The 17,468-nt window shown below is 44.0% G+C and overlaps 1 protein-coding gene and 1 long non-coding RNA gene across 2 annotated transcripts; one reads left to right on the plus strand and one right to left on the minus strand.

The window, feature by feature from the left end:
- Positions 1-2,882: 2,882 nt before the first annotated feature.
- LOC115326712 lies at positions 2,883-7,091 on the plus strand. The gene is made up of 4 exons (XM_040500015.2): positions 2,883-2,966; positions 5,627-5,833; positions 6,552-6,620; positions 7,062-7,091. Exons 1-4 carry the CDS (start codon positions 2,913-2,915, stop codon positions 7,089-7,091), a joined length of 360 nt encoding a protein of 119 aa, XP_040355949.2. The 5' UTR covers positions 2,883-2,912.
- A 4,782-nt stretch (positions 7,092-11,873) lies between these two features.
- LOC121836768 lies at positions 11,874-17,010 on the minus strand. The gene is made up of 5 exons (XR_006077990.1): positions 16,921-17,010; positions 14,628-14,746; positions 12,651-12,801; positions 12,455-12,555; positions 11,874-11,915 (listed from the first exon to the last, which is right to left on the minus strand). It is a non-coding gene; the product is annotated as an uncharacterized LOC121836768 (long non-coding RNA).
- Positions 17,011-17,468: the final 458 nt, after the last annotated feature.

Consider the following 17,468-nt stretch of genomic DNA (forward strand, 5'->3'; position numbering starts at 1 on the left):
CCATGTGGACGGGAAGCCATAGTAGCTTCAGTTTTACATCTCTGGTGTCCGGGTCGATAATCAGGCACCTGCGTCCCTTTACGCGTAGTTCAGCTTTGTTGACGAGTTTGGCCTTCGCGTGTGCACTTGCGCAAGTCACCATCCATACGTGACTCATCTGGAATTGGCCTATCCCGATGATTTCCTGGCTATCGACCACGTCTCGTAAGGCGTCTCGGAAGTCCGGTGCTCTGTATGGCCTCGCTGCCAGATCTCCGTGCAGAAATACCGAATTGAGGCTCAAATTACCTGTAGGTAGGCGGGGTAGGACGGTCCGGTACTCTTCAGTCGTCATGTCAGTGGTTCTGGCCGAAGCCTCAGCAATTCCCCGGCCTGTGGCCGGTGTATTTTCACTGGAGAGCATCGAAAAGCGACCGTTTCGAACGGCGTCTTCTTCTTTCTCCCCACTCGGCCACTTCCTCCCCTACCGAAGAAACGACGGAACCTCGAAATATTTATATCCTGTTCTTCCCTCGGTCGACACGCGCCTGCGCCATGGCACCCCTGTATTGTTACGTAACTAACATGCATAACACGCCCAAAGTTCGAGTTTTCAAAACCTCCTATACGCGCAGGGTATCGCCACACCTTATAGCACGCGAACCTAATCGGTTCGCCGCTATTGACGCTGATTGCGAGCCTGTTGGTCGTGGGCGTCGCCATTTTGTTGCGAGGGCCGTTCAAACTGCTCAACACAAGGAGGTTAGAAGTACTAGGAGGGGGCGTGTTGCAATATTGGTGAAGCCTATAGTCATAAAAAGTTTAAACGATTTTGTGCCCAGCGTGACTGCAGATCTGTCTGGCGATTGGTGCGCGTGACATGTCACGTGTGACATGGATGGTTGATTCTAGGAGGACTCCTTGCAGGCTTGCGCGGGCTCCGTCCGGTAGGTTTTAACAGATCAAGGGCTAGACGAAGGCTAGCTACGGTCACGTGATGTGATGAGAGTAAGGAGGAAAATGAGAAGGAGGCGAGGCGTCAAGGGAGCATGGCTTGCGGAGGTTACGCGGCTGACGTCATGCCCTCTCCTACCCTTCTATTCTCCATGGCTCAACATGATACAAAAGCCACGGTGTTCGCTGCAGATGATATGATGATGATAGAATTTCCTGCGGGCACTTCGAGGCATGTTTGCTTCAAACATATGTATGCTTGAAACGTGCCTAAAGACAGTTTATGGTTGACCAATGCACTCTAAAAAAAATCCGTTCTTGAAAGGTTCTTCGCCGCCCCAAGAACTCTTTCACCTCGTGAAGAACTGTTTTCGCTCATACAGTGTCGCCCCCTGGTGCACCAGAAAGGCGACCGGGCGATGAAGAACGTTTGCCTGGAAAAAAGTTCTTCATAACGTTTTTTTGTTTTGTTTTGTTTTAGAAGAAGTTGCGCGCGAAGGAGTGCCGGTGGTGCCGCTGCGCCGCGCCGTTTGCCTGCGTGAGATTCTGTGAAGGCGAAAGTAACGGCGGCCAACAATTCGGGGTTCGGTGTTTACTGTTTCGACCTGGTTCTGTCGGCGGCATTCAATGGATGTGGTCACGGTGCGAGAACATACAGATGTGTCTAGATGGAAGCTCCAGGACGTGTCAGATTGGTTGACAAAGCAAAACCTTGGAGACTTCGCCCAGAGATTCGAAAGTAAGCAGAATGCTCCATCCTCTTTGTTTGTGTTGATCGGCGGCGTCGGTTTCGTCTCGCGTTTTCAGTTTCCAAGTTGAGTGCCGGTAACGCCGGTAACGGTGGCTGATCGGGGTCTCGATGGCGCTATCCTTCCATACTTCCATGTGCACGCGAATATTTTTTATGAAACTTGTAGTGCAGTGTGGATATTTGGACATGTTTTGTGAGCGAGGAAGTGCTTCCGGGTCTTTCGGCGATTGGTGAGATTTGTCGTCGTTTGTGCGATTTCAGCATGAGCGGATACGAGTGTTCAAAACGTTTTCGCAGTGCTACCACATCGGGAGTCATCTGATAAATCATGTCCAGATAGCTCATGGTGACCCGGACTTTAATTCTGTTTGCAAGTTGGATGAGTGCTCTTCGTCTGGACGATCTTTTATTGCATTTGAGAGCTTCAGGAAGCACATGAAACGTAAACATGTCGAGGGAGGATCTGCGAAACCAGAAAATGGAAGCAGTGTGGGGGTGGTGCATGCCACTGCTTTATGGTTGTCCCCCCCCCCCCCCCCCCCCCCCCCGTCTTCACTCTCTTTATACTATATTTGTGTACACTATCAGAATAAAAGGGTAAAAAAATGTGGTATCACTTCTATCATTAACATATATAACATATATGTATGATATATACTGTATGTGCAATATTTTATCTCCTTTTATGCAGAAGAGGTTGAAGACGTTTCTAAACTTGTCAGTGAGGATGATTGAGCAGTTGCTCCCTGCTATAAAAGTGCGAGTCAAACTGCAAAAACTGATTGAACAGCTAAAAGGAGACATAAAAGAAAGATAGGGCACACTACCTAATTGGAAATTTGCGTTCCATTTGTGAAATGCAAGTTGCACTAATTACATTGTTATCTTTCAGCTTGCCTGGACCCTCCAATGTGCCTCGCGCTAGTAACACAGCAGCCTCAGTTTGGTCTACAGAGGTTGTAAGGAATGTATGGCCACAGAGCTATACTCTCCCAAAATTTCCCCCGCTACTGTTACAGAGGCTGTGTGAAAAGAGTGAATTGTTCCTTCAACCACAGCGAAATGAAGTATGAACAAAGTTGGTCGCTGCGTTGGCAGACGACATTCTGAGCAAAACTCCGAAAGCAGCAGCATCTGAAGTCCTCACTTATATATAAAAAAATAAAGGCTAACATTTGGTCTTTTCTTTCTTTCCAGAACGCCAAGTCGGCCTTAGCTAGATGATGTCATGCGTGCCCTCCAAGCGGCATACTTCTTCCTGGCCGACTCCACTGGACGCTGCGTAAGATTTAAAAGAACTTGTTTTCATTCTGACAATTGAAATACTTGTATCGAAGTTCAATATCTGCATTGTGACAGGCTTGCTACTCATCAGTCTCACTGTAGGATTCACTGCGACACAGCCTTATTAACAAAATGAAAAAATGAAAGCCGTTTACAACTCCCTGTAACACCGAATTAGAGCGCAGCTCTTGAGGAGGAGGAGCCAAGGCCACAAAAGTCACTTGACCCCCCCCCCTGAGGTCACGTGACCTTGATGGGGTCGCGTGACCCCCTCTCCAAAATCACGTGGGGGTCACGTGACCTTGAGGGGGAAGGGGTCACGTGACCCCCAGAGAGATTTAGCGGGGAAATTCTTCCGCTAAATCTAGCGGGGAAATTTTGCGCTAGACTTAGCCGCGAAATTTTTCCGTTAAATTTAGCGGGGGAAATTTTTCCGCTAGATTTAGCGGGGAAATTTTTCCACTAGATTTAGCTGGAAAATATTTCCGCTAGATTTAGCGGGGAAATTTTTCCGCCAGATTTAGCGGGAAAATATTTCCGCTAAATTTAGCGGGGAAATTTTTCCGCTAGATTTAGCGGGAAAATTTTTCCGCTAGATTTAGCGGGGAAATTTACCCATAATGCACCGCGCGGTTACGCCGACGGCGACGCCGACGCCGCTCAAGCCGGAAACGGGCCTAAGAGCCGCGCTCTAAAGAGAAAGGTTGCTTTTTATGCATCTGCCAGAAGTTCAGCAAAACAAGGAAAACTATGGCAAAGGTGGTGGGCGAAAGCGAAAGGAAGAACGCCAACGCAGTGACGGTATTCAAAAATACAAAAGGACCATGGTAAGTTTGTTATAACCTGGTTCTGATACAATTAAAAGAACTAAAACTAACCTGGAAGCGGGAAGTGTTCTTAAATAGTTATTCAGCTAAATGTAGTTATGTAATTGCTGCACCATATGCCTGTTACATTTTGCCAAAATGAGAGGAATCTTTATACAGCTTTGAGTTGCTCGTCCAGAGGAATGGTTAGAAGATTGGGAATGACCTTACCAAATTCGGCTTGATTGTTTTTAAAAGGCATATTTATTGTTCGCATGCAGATTCTTGTTATGAAGTCTTAAATATACGACATTGATATTCACAATCAAATGACGAAATCTTTGTTTTATTATAACCTTTAGAACTGTAACAAAACATCACTTTGAGTACTTAAAATGTTTCTATTTTTACATTACTTTATTTTAGTGGTACGTGCTGTTTGCTTTACTTTTGATTCCGTACATAAAACAACCATTCACAGCAGTTCATACTATCCATCATCACTCAGACTGTTGTTGCCATGTCTGGTGCTTCTATGTGCAACTAAGCAGATAGTGCTTTGTTCGAGAGAATCAAACTTGTCAAGCAATTGATGTTAACAAAAAGTTGCACAGGAGTGGGAGGGCAAAGTAGATATAGTGTTTTAGTTGAGCATGCCAATACATTAACCGTATGATAATATTCACAGTGGAAAGAATAAAGACGAAGTTTTTGCTTAAATGCCAATACATCTTTTAGCTGCTCCTAAACGTACTTTTGACTACTCCTAAATGGACTTTTGACTACTGCAACAGGTACTCCAAAGTGACTCGAACGAATCACATTGCTGTAAATGTAATCTGTAAAAGTCACAGTTGCATGGCTTGTCAGATATATCAAATACTCTCTGGTTGTCTCTCGGTTAAATCTCTTTTGTTGCATTGAACTGCCTTATTATGGCTAAAATATAGAGTGCATATAACTTGATCTACAGGGTGATACAAGGAGACGCCAGGCTCTTTAAATCGACCGGAAATTTCGGTTTCTTAACCTATCGCGCTACGACTTTGTGCAGCGTTGCCCACAGATGGTGAATTTTTTTTTTTTTTTTTTGTAAAATTTTCAAAGAGCGAATTTACCTGAGGAAGAAGTAAAGAAAGAAAAAGGCTTAGCTCCTATGGAAACGCAGCGACGCCACCGGTCTGCAAACAACACGGCGCCGTTTCGCACGCGAGACAAGAGATGGTGCAAGCGGTCGCGACGCCAACTGCCGCCAACGAACGAGCAGACCACGCCGAGAGCCGGCGTATTTAGCAGACAAGGAACTGCAGTTCCTTGTTGTTACCGCACCTGTTTTTGTTTCTGCGACTGTCGCCGCCTGCGGAACGCGCGCCGCTTTTAAGTCGAAAAGATTGTCTGCTAAAGACGCTGGCTTTCGGCGCCGTATGCTCGTTCGTTGGCGGCGTTCGTTGCGCCATCTCTTGTCTCCCGTGCGAAACGGCGCCGTGTTGTTTGAAGAACGGTGGCGTCGCTGCGTTTCCATAGGAGCTAAGCCTTTTTCTTTCTTTCCTTTTTCCTCGGGTAAGTTCGCTCTTTGCAAATTTTACAAAAAAAAAGAAAGAAAAAAAAAAGCACCATCTGGTGGCAACGCTGCACAAAGTCGTTGCGCAATAGCTTAAGAAACCGAATTTTGCGGTCGATTTAAATAGCCTGGCATCTCCTTGTATCACCTTGTATTTGGACCCGTGCACCCACTGTTTAAATTACAACTTTTTACATAACATAAAATAAGGCTTGCTGGAGTTCGTCTGGTACACAACTTTGTTTTTCAAATCTTATATTGTGTGCATGGCACTAACCTTTTTTTTTTCAGGTTCCACATCATGACGTAGGAGAAGGTACCGACAACTGTGCAGACCACGTAGAGATTATGGCTGCTGAATGCTCCAAGGCTGCACCAGATGTGAAGCTCTTACTTCAAATGATGGCACAGACGTCACAGGCAAGGAGGGTAGACATCGCTGGCAAGACCACCACTGATGTTATTCAGCTGCACCCGGCCCTCTGCATTCCCGAAGTGGTAATTTCGACGCCTTTTCCACTAAACTTTCAAAGCAATAGACAGTCTGAATGGTGCATCAGTTTTGTCTGGTTTGCCTAACCTAAAAAGGTTTGCCTAACCTAAAAAGGGTACCAAGAAACTTAAGCACTGTCTAAATTCAGCTAACAACCTGGTTTGCAGCTGACTACTTGCAGTGCCGTTGTGCTCTTCGTCTGGGTTTAACACCTGTTTGTGCCATGCGCCCTCGCAGTGTGTGGTTGGAGAGGGCATCATGAGAAGGAAGGGGCCAGAATTCTTGTTTTGCCGCAATTCCCTTTTTCCTGCTTCCACACCTAAGGGGTTGCCTCGTCCACCTCGTCTCCAAGATAGCATTTTTATCCATAAAGCATACGTCAACAAGAAAGGGTTTTGAAGTTTTTCCAAGTCAGTTTTTGTTTTCTTTTGTTAGTGGTCAAATAATGGATCTGAGCTCGCTAATGTTCCACATATGAAATCAGACATCTAGAACGTTGTCTCCATTTTCTCAAGGTCAAAATTTCAGTGTCTCATAGAAGTCCTCTAGGGGATTCACAAGCAGTTGAATATATTTGATATCATCAAAGCTATAGCTTGATGGGCTTTTAAACTAACAGTTGTAATATTTTCCACAGTAGGGTGTAACTTTAATGCTGATTGGCCTTAATTAAATAATAACGCCTTGCTCTGTTAACCAAACCGAGAAAAATTTACCTTCCAGCTACAACAGGAGCTGGATCTCTTGAAGGATACCAGCAGCATTTCAAGTGTACAAGCAAAAATAAAACAGGTAACGGATGGCCTACTTCAGCGGATAATGATGTTTCACCCTTCTTCTGACTAATTTCGACAACTGAAGGGGTTTGAAGAAACCTGTCCAGGGAGTGCCAAGCTGCAAGGTGCAACTCTTTTCTTAAGGTTAAAACTGACCAATTTCAGAAATGCCTGAAAGTGATTCATGAGGTTTTTCTGTATATTTTATTTCTATGTATTGTTTGCTGGCGTATATATTCCACTGACTTGATGATACATTTTTCTTTGCAAGATTAGCGCTGTTTGCTGTTCATTCTTCAGTGTTTTTTCTTGTGTGCACTATTCCCACAGTTTAAGCTGTGAGAATTTCTCAAATAACTTTTTACCGAGGCAGGTTTATAAAGCAAAAACTGCCTCCCCTCCAAATTGTACTTGAGAAAGAAGCTCTCGGTAAACATCTTATTTTTTCATCCTCCAGGGTCTGACGGTGGCCATCTTGAAAAATTAGGTTTTTGTGTTCATTTGCTTATAGATATATGAGAGGTACTAAAAAGTGGCTAATTGGCAACAAATTATAGGTTTCAAAGACTAAAAAAAAAATTCTGCTTTGAGAGGAGGTCCTAGATCCTTAGGAATCTCCCTACCCCAGTCCTCGAGAATTTTGGTTGAATGAATAGCTTTGTTTCCGTTACATTTTGCACACAGTCATTGCAGACTGTTTGAAAGTTCTCGGAGTTACATTTTGCACATTCACTGCACACTCTTTGAAAGCCTTCAGAGTTCCAGGAAAAGTTCATTAAAAAGTTTTTCAGTATGTGTAATGAATCTGAAGTATGACGTTCCACTAGGCCGTGTTTTATTTGATATATATTTTAGGCAGAGAAGAATTCTACTCATGTGGTAAGTTTCGATCTGGTCATGTTCAATAAACGTCAGTATGTTTTTTTTTTTTTTGTGAACCGCTCTATCTTGTCTTCATTTTACCATTGACAGGTTGGACATTGCAGGGCATCTCTTTTGTTTCTCCTACCTCTATTCCCTATACCTCATACTTGGTCTTGACAAAAGTATCAACGATGAACTTATACTTGAATACCCATCTAAGCCATGGTTCTGCAGTAGATGTAGTGCCCCAGAAAAGGAGCCTTGTCGTTCAAAGCCTGTTTTGCACGTCTGACGTTTACAAAACGTCTAGGTGATGTATATTGCCCCGTTAAACAGTTCGAGACAGTCGATAAAGAGCGGTTTACAAAAGAGCTATCTGTACACCTAAAATTGCTGCCCAAGTCGCTTTTTGCGATTAAGTTATTCAAGTTAACTCCAAAGTGGTCTTTGCAAAAAATCTTTCACTGAAAAGGTTCATAATAGAAAGCTCTCTCGGTAAAAAGTAACTTAAAAGTTAGGGGTGAGCGACTAGTGGTTGAAATGGAATCATTTGTAGTTTTTTTTAGTTCTCTCTCGGATGGAACGGTTTTTTATCATCTACCTTTGGAAGCTTCTTATAAGCTCTTTCAATTGACCAGTTAATCATGAAAAACCTTTATTGAGTTCTTTTAGGGTCTAAGGAAATAACAGTTCTAAATAACCTTTCAAGGGAACTTTACTGTGGGGATGTGCGAATACCCCTCGGTTCAAATAGCGCAGCGATATTTCTAGATTCAACAAGTCCACTATACACAATGACTTTCATTGCAGTGTTGAACCTAGAAATATCGCTGCTCTTTTTGAACCGAGGGGGTATTCGCACACCCAACATAAAAGTTCCCTTGAAAGGTTATTTAGAACTTATTTCCTTAGACCCTAAAATAACTCAATAAAGGTTGTTCATATTATTGACTGGTTATTTAAAAAATAGCTTATAAGAACCTTCTAGAGGTACTTGATGAAAAATCATTTCATCCGAGAGAGAACTAAAAAGAACTGTTTCAGCGACAAAAGGGCTGGAAAAACCTTATAAACGTTCCGCACGAAAAACTGTTCCATTGAAAAGAGAACTTAAAAGAACTGTTAAACGGTTCTTCACCAAGAACTGTCTTAGCGAGAGAAGGGCTGAAAAGAACTTTTTAAAAGTTCCTCACGAAGACCTGTTTCATTGAAAAGAGAACTTAAAAGAACTCCCTAAAGGTTCTTCATGGAGAACTTTTTTATAGGGTGCTTAAAAGAACCTTTTAGGGTGCAAAATATGGACAAACCGAAGGACTCCAAAAAGCTCTTTTTCGAACTGATTTTTTTAGAGAGTGTGGCATGACCGACACGCAGAAAAAAAAATCACTCAGACAGTGGCCGCAGCCTGTCTTTTGTATGACGTATTACGAGTGTGACAGCAGATTTATGGTTCTGAAATTCACCTTCCTGAGCTTCAGATGCGATGTTACGGGCCTCTTGTGGTATACCTTCGCTTTTGTCACACACCGTTACGAAAGCAGGCCGAAGCAAAACGCACACCAAACTTCTTTTTTTTTTTTTTTTGTTAGGCTTGTTGACGAAACTTAATGATAACTAAGAACATAGATCTAACGCTACACAATGATTTCAAGTCACCCCGCTGCGAACCTTATTATTTTTGTCGCCGATTTCTGTGGACATCCCTCTTACCAAATGTGCTCAAACCTCGGATCGAAGGCCCTCAGCGTATACGAACGGAAACTTTGCGGTTCTGCTTGACGCTTACCCTCCTGGCTCGTGAGCGTGCTCTGACAATGCACTCAATTACCAGCGAAAAGGCGCTGATTGAGCAACCGCCCAAATAAAGGAGCATGTAATACTGGAACGGGTCGTGATCGAAGGCCTCTGTCTCATTTACGTGCACGAGTTTCGACCTCAACGGTCGTTCGTAGAGTCCACCCTCTAGAATTGCCGTGGTAAGCTGACGATATTCCCGAGCAAAGGGAACTGATTTTGCGACTGGAAAACATCCGGTGACGTGAAAAAAGAAATCTTTTCCGAGGGACACTCCGGGCTCATGAATCCGCTCGGACTCGGAGTAGGCGTCCAGGAAAAAGTGCGTGCCTCGTCGCGCCTTGTCCATGCAGAACTTCCACCCGTCGACAGCCAAGCAGGAATCGCCGCAACCTTGCAGAAGCTCGTGTATCGTGCGAAGTACGCCGTCCTTCGACGACGCCACAAATCTCTGCGGGTAATAATTTTTCCTTAGACAAGGCATCACCCTACCAGAACTGACAAACTTTGCGACGTCTTCCGTCGTTTCGAAGGCTCTCTTGAGGATCGGCACGCTGCTTTCGGAAGTTATCGCCGACAGGAAGTAATTGCCCAGAAAGAACATGCCAGCAAGCCAAAGTACGGAAAGAAATCTAATGACTGAGCTTTCCGCGAAGAATGAATAGCCCGTGCATCTTCCAAAAAAAGAGCCGTAAAGGAAGAAGGCCGTGTTGGAAACGTCCGTGGAACGCCCCGATAGCTTTCCCCGGAGGATGTTCACAATGACGAATGCGAAAGCGCACACGAAAGTGGCAAAGGCAACGCAACCGAACTGCAGGTCAAAGCACAGCATGAGCCTCTGGCCGAAGGTCCCTCGGGCACTGTAGAAGCCCACGTACATGCCGATCGCTTGGGCGCCGACGTTCATGACCCTTCGTCGCTCCTCGGTTAGGTGAAGCCCGATGAGTACCATGTCGACGTCTTTGCCGTGTACGGGGACGGTGTACCCTGCTGGAAATGGGCGATGTGAAATGAGGCCAAAATTCACATTGAACCAATGTGCAACTGTAGGTCCAGACACATTGAGCAATATGCATTTATGAAACAAAAACCTATGTGCACCAATTGGTAATCCTTTAGGGAATTCACATTGGGCTGAATTGGTAATCCTTTAGGGAATTCACATTGGGCTGATTGCATTTATGAAACAAAAACCAATGAGCAGCAATTGGCAACAGGTACCCCAGTGCACATTGCATTAAGGGTATTTATGGGGCAAAAACCAATGAGCAGCAATTGGCAACAGGTGCTCCTGTGCACATTGGGTTGATGGTATTTATGGGGCAAAAACTAATGAGCGGCTATTGGCAACAGGCGCCCCTGTGCACATTGGATTGATGGTATTTATGGGGCGAAAACCAAAAAGCGGCAATTGACGACAGGCACCCCTGTGCACATTGGGTTGTTGGCGTTTAGGGGGCGAAAACCAATGAGCGGTAATTGACAACAGGTGCCCCGGTGCACATTGGTTTGATGGTACCCAGTCAACCAGCAACCGTCTATTAAACATCCGAAAGATGTGTTGTTCGGACATTTAACATATCCAGTGGATATCTGCTACGATTCATCCAACATTGAAAGTATCTACTGTGCAGTGCAAAATGGTTTCCCAGAAAACGTACCACTAACACAATCTGGTTGATGCAGCTGGACATTCAGGACCATTGTAGGATGTTCAGCCTGATCCTGTGGATGTACCATGTACATACCTCAGAAATATTACCTTTCCTGGTATAGGGACCAGCCCTATGCCAGGAGGGCAAGGAAGTGCCTAAGCAGCCTTCATTTTATGCTAGCATATAGCGTGTAAACTGTCCTACAGAAAAATTTAAATGGATAAGAGTCGAATTCTTTACAAAACAAGAGCTCAGAGGGCAGATTTGCTGTATGGCCCGTGCATGCTCTCAATGTATACCCAAATGGCGCATTACAGATGTATAATGTAGCAATCAGGCCCGCAGCAGACATTCTTTATATTGAAGTTTTTTTTTCACCATCAAGCTCAGAAGCTTTACCACAGGATCAGTACAGACGACACTGACAAGGAAGGCGATACTACTGATGCTGACTCGTTTTAGTGAGGTGGACCTTGCCACATGCGAGAGAACTGAAATACTGGACACAAACATTGTCATAAGCTATGACGAACGGCCCTGAGGAATTGACTACTGAAGTCTAAGGCTTCAGTAGTCATATGCTCTAGTGACGAGGACACCAGAATTTTATGAGAGCTGTAGCACCGACTGCATGGCAAAAGATGCCGCTGCAGTCTTGCAGCGTAACTCTGAACGTGAGTAGCGCACTAAATTCCTGCCCAGCCTGTCAGGCATGCACATCCGTTCTGTAAAAAAATTTGCAGTGCCAAACAAATCACCATTAACTCTTTATTGTTACTGTTAGACAGACGAGCTGTGCTTGATGCTTTTAAAATAAAGTATAATTATTGAACAATGCTGCATAGACAGCATGATGTTTTCAAAATAAAGTATACTTACTGAACAATGCAGGATACTTTGCTTAAAAAAAATGTCTGATAAACATAATAAAAAGCTCAGCACATTCAAGGCCCACTTAAGGCAGTTCACATCTCTATCTCCTGTGGTGCAGAATGTTCCTGAAAAGCAACGAAAAAATGTTACGTTAAAGATATGTGAGCAGTGGTTTACCATTCTTTGAAACAAAACTAATAAAACAGTGAAGTTCAAAGTGAAGTGACTCAAATATGCAAGAATTGGAACTGATGTAAATAAATCACAAGTATTTTATGCCTTGTTTTTAAAGCACATTCATGCTGGATGTGTGTACTGTATTGCCAACTTTTGTTTGTTAGATTTACATGAAATATCAGTGTTCTTTACATTCGTTGTCTATGCATTCTCTTTAATCCATAATAAGGTACTATTACATAATGAAATTTTTCCTCTTAGAGAAACACTCCAAACAAAATTTTTTTTATTTAAAATTATTCAATACTGTTCACACCTGTAGTATTTGCTCTCAAATTAAACCAAAAGAGGTGTCACTGGCTTTAATATTTAAAGCATTCAAATACTCTCATATAGAAATTATGCTTTGAAGAAATTGCACACCATACTTACTGTTCTAGAAGAGTTTGATTTTTGTGCTAACATCAGCTTAATAAGACCAGCTTACCATTTGAGATGACTGATGTCAGGCAGGTGCGTGGCGAAGTTAATCCGTGACCATGGTTTCTACCTTGAAGTCTTCACATTTATTGCAGCTCTGCACTGCATCTGATAAAAGAAAGCAACAGAAGTATGACACCAACAATTCCATAAATCTGGTTCCATGTGAAGCGATCTGCACTACTGTTCCAGAGATTACTTACTTATGATGCACTCAGCAAGGTGAAGGTTCCTGAATGTCAACTTTCTCTTGCGTCCTTCCCACAAAAATTTTCGCCCCAACTGGTCAGTCAGCAACCGCTTCGTGATCTGTCTCGTACAGGAAGCATAACCAGATCCACAGACTTTGCTGAGCTGTCGAACATAAAAAAACATCCACATAGCAACCGCTTAGTGCAATCATAACTATTGATTGTATGTTTCTGTTTATTTTTAGTCAACCTTGGCAGGTGTTTATCGGCATCAATTTCTTCATTAAATGTGCTGCAAAAATATTCCAAAAGCCGGGAATCATAATGATAAAAAAAACTGCACCGACTTACTCAAGAAGATTAACAATTTAATCAAATGTTTCGTCTCCCATGTGGGAAACATCGTCGGTGAAACCTTGAAGCAGGAATGAGCGAAAGAAACTTCAACAGTCCTATTTAAGCAAGTACGCATACACATTGAGGAGGGGGCCGCAGCTGGAGTTACAAGCTGATGAGTCATTTCGGATGAACCATGATTCTACGAACCTGCTTGGACCCCACCTTTGTTCACGCGCCAGAGTGGACGCATTCTCAAAGTCGAAACTGTGTCCCGTATTCCAACAATGGTCTACGAGTTCCGTCTTCGCTCTTGTCGCATGCGTGGCCTTTGCCATGTCCCTTTTGTGACTTTCATTTAGCTTTAAACAGCATTGAATCATCAATCCAATTCACACATGAAGTTGAACAGAACGGTGCAAAGCCTTTTCTGTATGTTAATGTGTTCCGAAATAGTACCGGTCGCTTATATACAACAGTGTACCGCAAAGCTGTGATACAGGCAACCTCTTAAGCTTTAACTCGCATCATTCTGTCTAACATAAAAGGGCTGTCGTAAAAAACCTACTACACCGGTCCGAACGCATTTCTTCTAATCCTCAATTGCGCGCTTCTGAGAAAAAAGTCAAATTTGGGGGATTTACGTGCTAAACCAACGACGGGCATCTGGCATGCCTCAGCGGAGGACTGAGGATTAATTTGGACTACCTGGGGATCTTTTGACGTGCAACCGAAAGCTCGGTTACACGGCGCCTGCTCCGCAATAAGCCTCTGCCACATGGGGATCCGTAGGCCAGCGCTCTCGCCTCGGAGCCACCGAGGCGGCTTGCGCGCTTCTGAGGATGCTGTTATTGTTGACCTGCTGATGAAGCGGAATTATCCGAAACGTTTTATTGATAACACGCACAAACAGATGGGACAAAGAAGTCAGGATAATGGACAACTTAGGACAGGGCAGGCAACAATACCCTATTTGAGAGGTGCTTTTGAGTCCATTTGCAGGGCCCTCGCCCCTTTGAATATCCGCACAGCTTTCAAACCCCACCATAAACTATGTGACTTCATTTCTAAACCTAAATATTACACCCCCCCAGAGTCCCAGTGCGGTGTTGTGTATAAAGTGAACTGTCTAGACTGTGACACATCCTACATTGGGGAGACAGGCTGGAAGCGCTGCACTCGCCTAAACAAACACAGCGAAGACGGAACTCGTAGACCATTGTTGGAATACGGGTCACAGTTTCGACTTTGAGAATGCGTCCACTCTGGCGTGTGAACAAAGGTGGGGTCCACGAAGGTTGGTGGAATCATGGTTCATCTGAAGTGACTCATCAGCTTGCAACTCCAACCGCGGCCCCCTCCCCCGATGTTTACGCGGACTTGCTTAAATAAGATTGTTGAAGTTTTTTCGCTCATTCCTGCTTGAAGGTTTCACTGATGATGTTCCCCGCATGGGAGATGAAACGCTTGATTAAACTGTTAATCTTGTTGAGTAAAGTCGGCGCAGTTTTTTTATCATTAAATTTGCTACTAATATTTATACCTGCTCTTATTGAGGCACTTCCGACATTTAAACTGAGGAATTTTGACGTCTTTATCTCAATATGGCGATTGGATTAAAGATTATACCACTGGGCACGGGCTTGGGCTTACCCGAAAGCCCAGGCCTGGGATGGGCTCGGACTTTTGACTGTGGGCCCGGGCCGGGCTCGGGCCAGCACGTTGATTGGCCTGGTTCGGGCCAGCACGTTGATTGGCCTGGTTCGGGCCAGCTGTAATTGACCATGATGCTGACAGAGGCCATCGTAGAAATCGGCGTCTCGGTTATCTCAGCAACATCAACTCCAGAACCACTAGACAATACCCATGAACGTAGGCCCACCTTAAGACAGTGGACGGCAGCGTCGTTAATCATGAGGTGAGCTTCGGGTTAATCCCAGTGGCGTGATGTTTTTGCTTGTGGTGATAAATAGCGGCAAACCAAAAATAAACGGACATTGAAGCGCTCTGTCAGGAATTAAAAATGGGGGACTCAAAAACATTAACGCTAAACAATCTCAACCTAATTGATCATGAGAAACACTTATCTCTCTCGAATAATAGCTGGGAAGCGTTAACATAGCGGCAATGATGTAGTGGGGAAGCTTACAGGCCTAGTAAACAATTATACACATACTGGGGAATGCCTGGCACATATTCAGGTATGAATACATGCTCAGATCTACAAAATATTTTAGGAGAAGATACAAACTGCAAATTAGTAGTCTTTCTTAGAAAACACATTGACGTATCTTAATCACAGTGCTAAAACCCATAAAAACACTTGATTACAATTATTTTAATAAAAAAAAGTTCTGAATATGTACAGGACACCAGCAGTCATAACTTTGATTTAGTTCATCGCAAGCTATATTTCTTTGGCAGCAAACGAAGACAATTCTTTCAACTGTGCAGTGAACCAGAATTAATACAATACGACGAAGTTTCCGTATACCACTTTAAAATAACCACAAACAACGCTTTTCAGATCAGTATGTTTTGCTATAAAAGGCTTATTATAAAGCCATAGTCCTTACAGTATATTATAAAGCTTTTAGTCTTGCTGCATCCAGTTGTGGCTTTGCTTAGCCTTTGTGCGGTTTGAAGGTCTGCCGGTTACAATTCGCCAAGGAGGCCATCTGTGGCAGAGATAATTACCAAACCTTACCGGATGAACATTGATTCCCTCTTCTATTTGAGAACTTTCGTGTGTGAAGTCTTGTTGAGCCACATGCCATTGCCAATGCACACATAGAAGACATAAACTTCAGTTCATCTTTGAAGCAGCACTATGTACAGGAAATTTAAAAGCGCAATATTCGTGACTCCAGCGAAATCGACGCCGCGTAGCGGCAGCGCCGAGAAGCTCAGGAGAGGAGGTTGCCCCGACTCTGTCGTCTGCTATCGCTGCTTGGTTCTCGTAGGCAGCATAGAAACAAACATTGTTTCCAGTAATTATTTTAATGATTCCACCGGGTCCTTCCTACGCATTGAGTAGACGAACGTTTCTAGGGTCGAAAAATCGCTTTGCATTCAAATGTAACACCGATTTTATGCTGCAGTGCAGGAACTTGTGATGGTCCGCATGCTGAACAACGAAAACGACCTTCTTTCGTTCCAATTTTGCCTGAGCAGCGCGCCATCTATAAATCGCTGGAGTCGCGAATAGCCTGGACTGGGATTGAAAACAGGGGTCCTATTTGTCAACGGCATGCCTCAAAATTAATTTTGTTGATGAAAAAAAAATTGTAGCAATATTTACGCGGCAAAACGCAATTTGAGTTTGGCACAAAACCGAACCGGTGTAACTAGCAGGTATCCTTCTTACCTCATTACTGTCAGAGTTAACGATTTGAATGATTCGACGTGATCCCTCACCCTCCTCCTCTTCTTCATCTCCTCTCTCTCCCCAATGAACTAACAAACAAACATGCACGCACGCACGCACACAGATACCTCTTCTCCAAATAGACACAGACTGCGCCTCGCCTTGACAGATATAATTCGTTCTAACCTTAAGCCTATCAGCACAGAAAAAATGTTAAAACACATTAACGAGAAAAGAGTCAAAGTACAGGCTAGCTGGTGGAAGTCAACCATTTCCTCGTTTACCCTGAGACTGGGTTTTTTTTTGAAGAGCAGAAGTAACAGAAAAAACAGACAGGTCTTGAGACCTGTATGTTTTTTCTGTTACTTCTGCTCTTCAAAAACCCCCCAGTCTCAGAGTAAACGACGAAATGGTTTAAACACATAACCTTTACCTAGTTTCTGGGCATATAAAAACAAACACACGGCACCCCTATCAATGAAATTCCTTGTACTTGTGACGGCATAACTAAAGAAAATCTCAAATTTAAAATACGTCTTATGAATTGCTTCGCAAGCGCGAAAATGAAATTACAATTACCTGTCTCACACAAGCTTCCTCCAGCCCTCCCGGGCAGTCACTCATCTCGTCGGAGGTACTAGCACCCGCTTACTGTCGCTGGGTTTCCGCGTCCCTCTGCGATCCTGAAACAACCGGCGCCGAGAGTTACTCCCACATATTGTGCTTAAAGCTGCAATTTTTAACTTAAAGGAGATGGTCACTAGACTGGGCACAACGCGTGTGGAGACTAGAACTTACCAAACAACTTTAGGATAAGCGCCTTGAAGAAGTCCGATTCCGTTTCGTCGCAAGGCTTGACGGGCAGAAATTTGAGATGATATGTGGCTCACGGTCGTCCTCAAGACGTACGCTTGCATAATCGTTCGTAAAATTCCGGCCGCTCAACTGGTCTCGACTCTGCAACGTGCTTCAAGCGGTTAGACTTCCCGCGAACGTTGCTTCGACAGCTTCGGTTCTTCTTCCACGCTTCCTTGTCCTCCGGCCGGACCGTTCGGTTTATCACGTCGGGCCACTTCCTGACGCAGGGGATGTATCACGTGACTATAATACTTCGTATTTTAACTCTT

Source organism: Ixodes scapularis, unplaced genomic scaffold, assembly GCF_016920785.2.
Source record: "Ixodes scapularis isolate PalLabHiFi unplaced genomic scaffold, ASM1692078v2 PGA_scaffold2__306_contigs__length_199485367, whole genome shotgun sequence".
In the NCBI taxonomy this organism is placed as follows: domain Eukaryota; kingdom Metazoa; phylum Arthropoda; class Arachnida; order Ixodida; family Ixodidae; genus Ixodes; species Ixodes scapularis.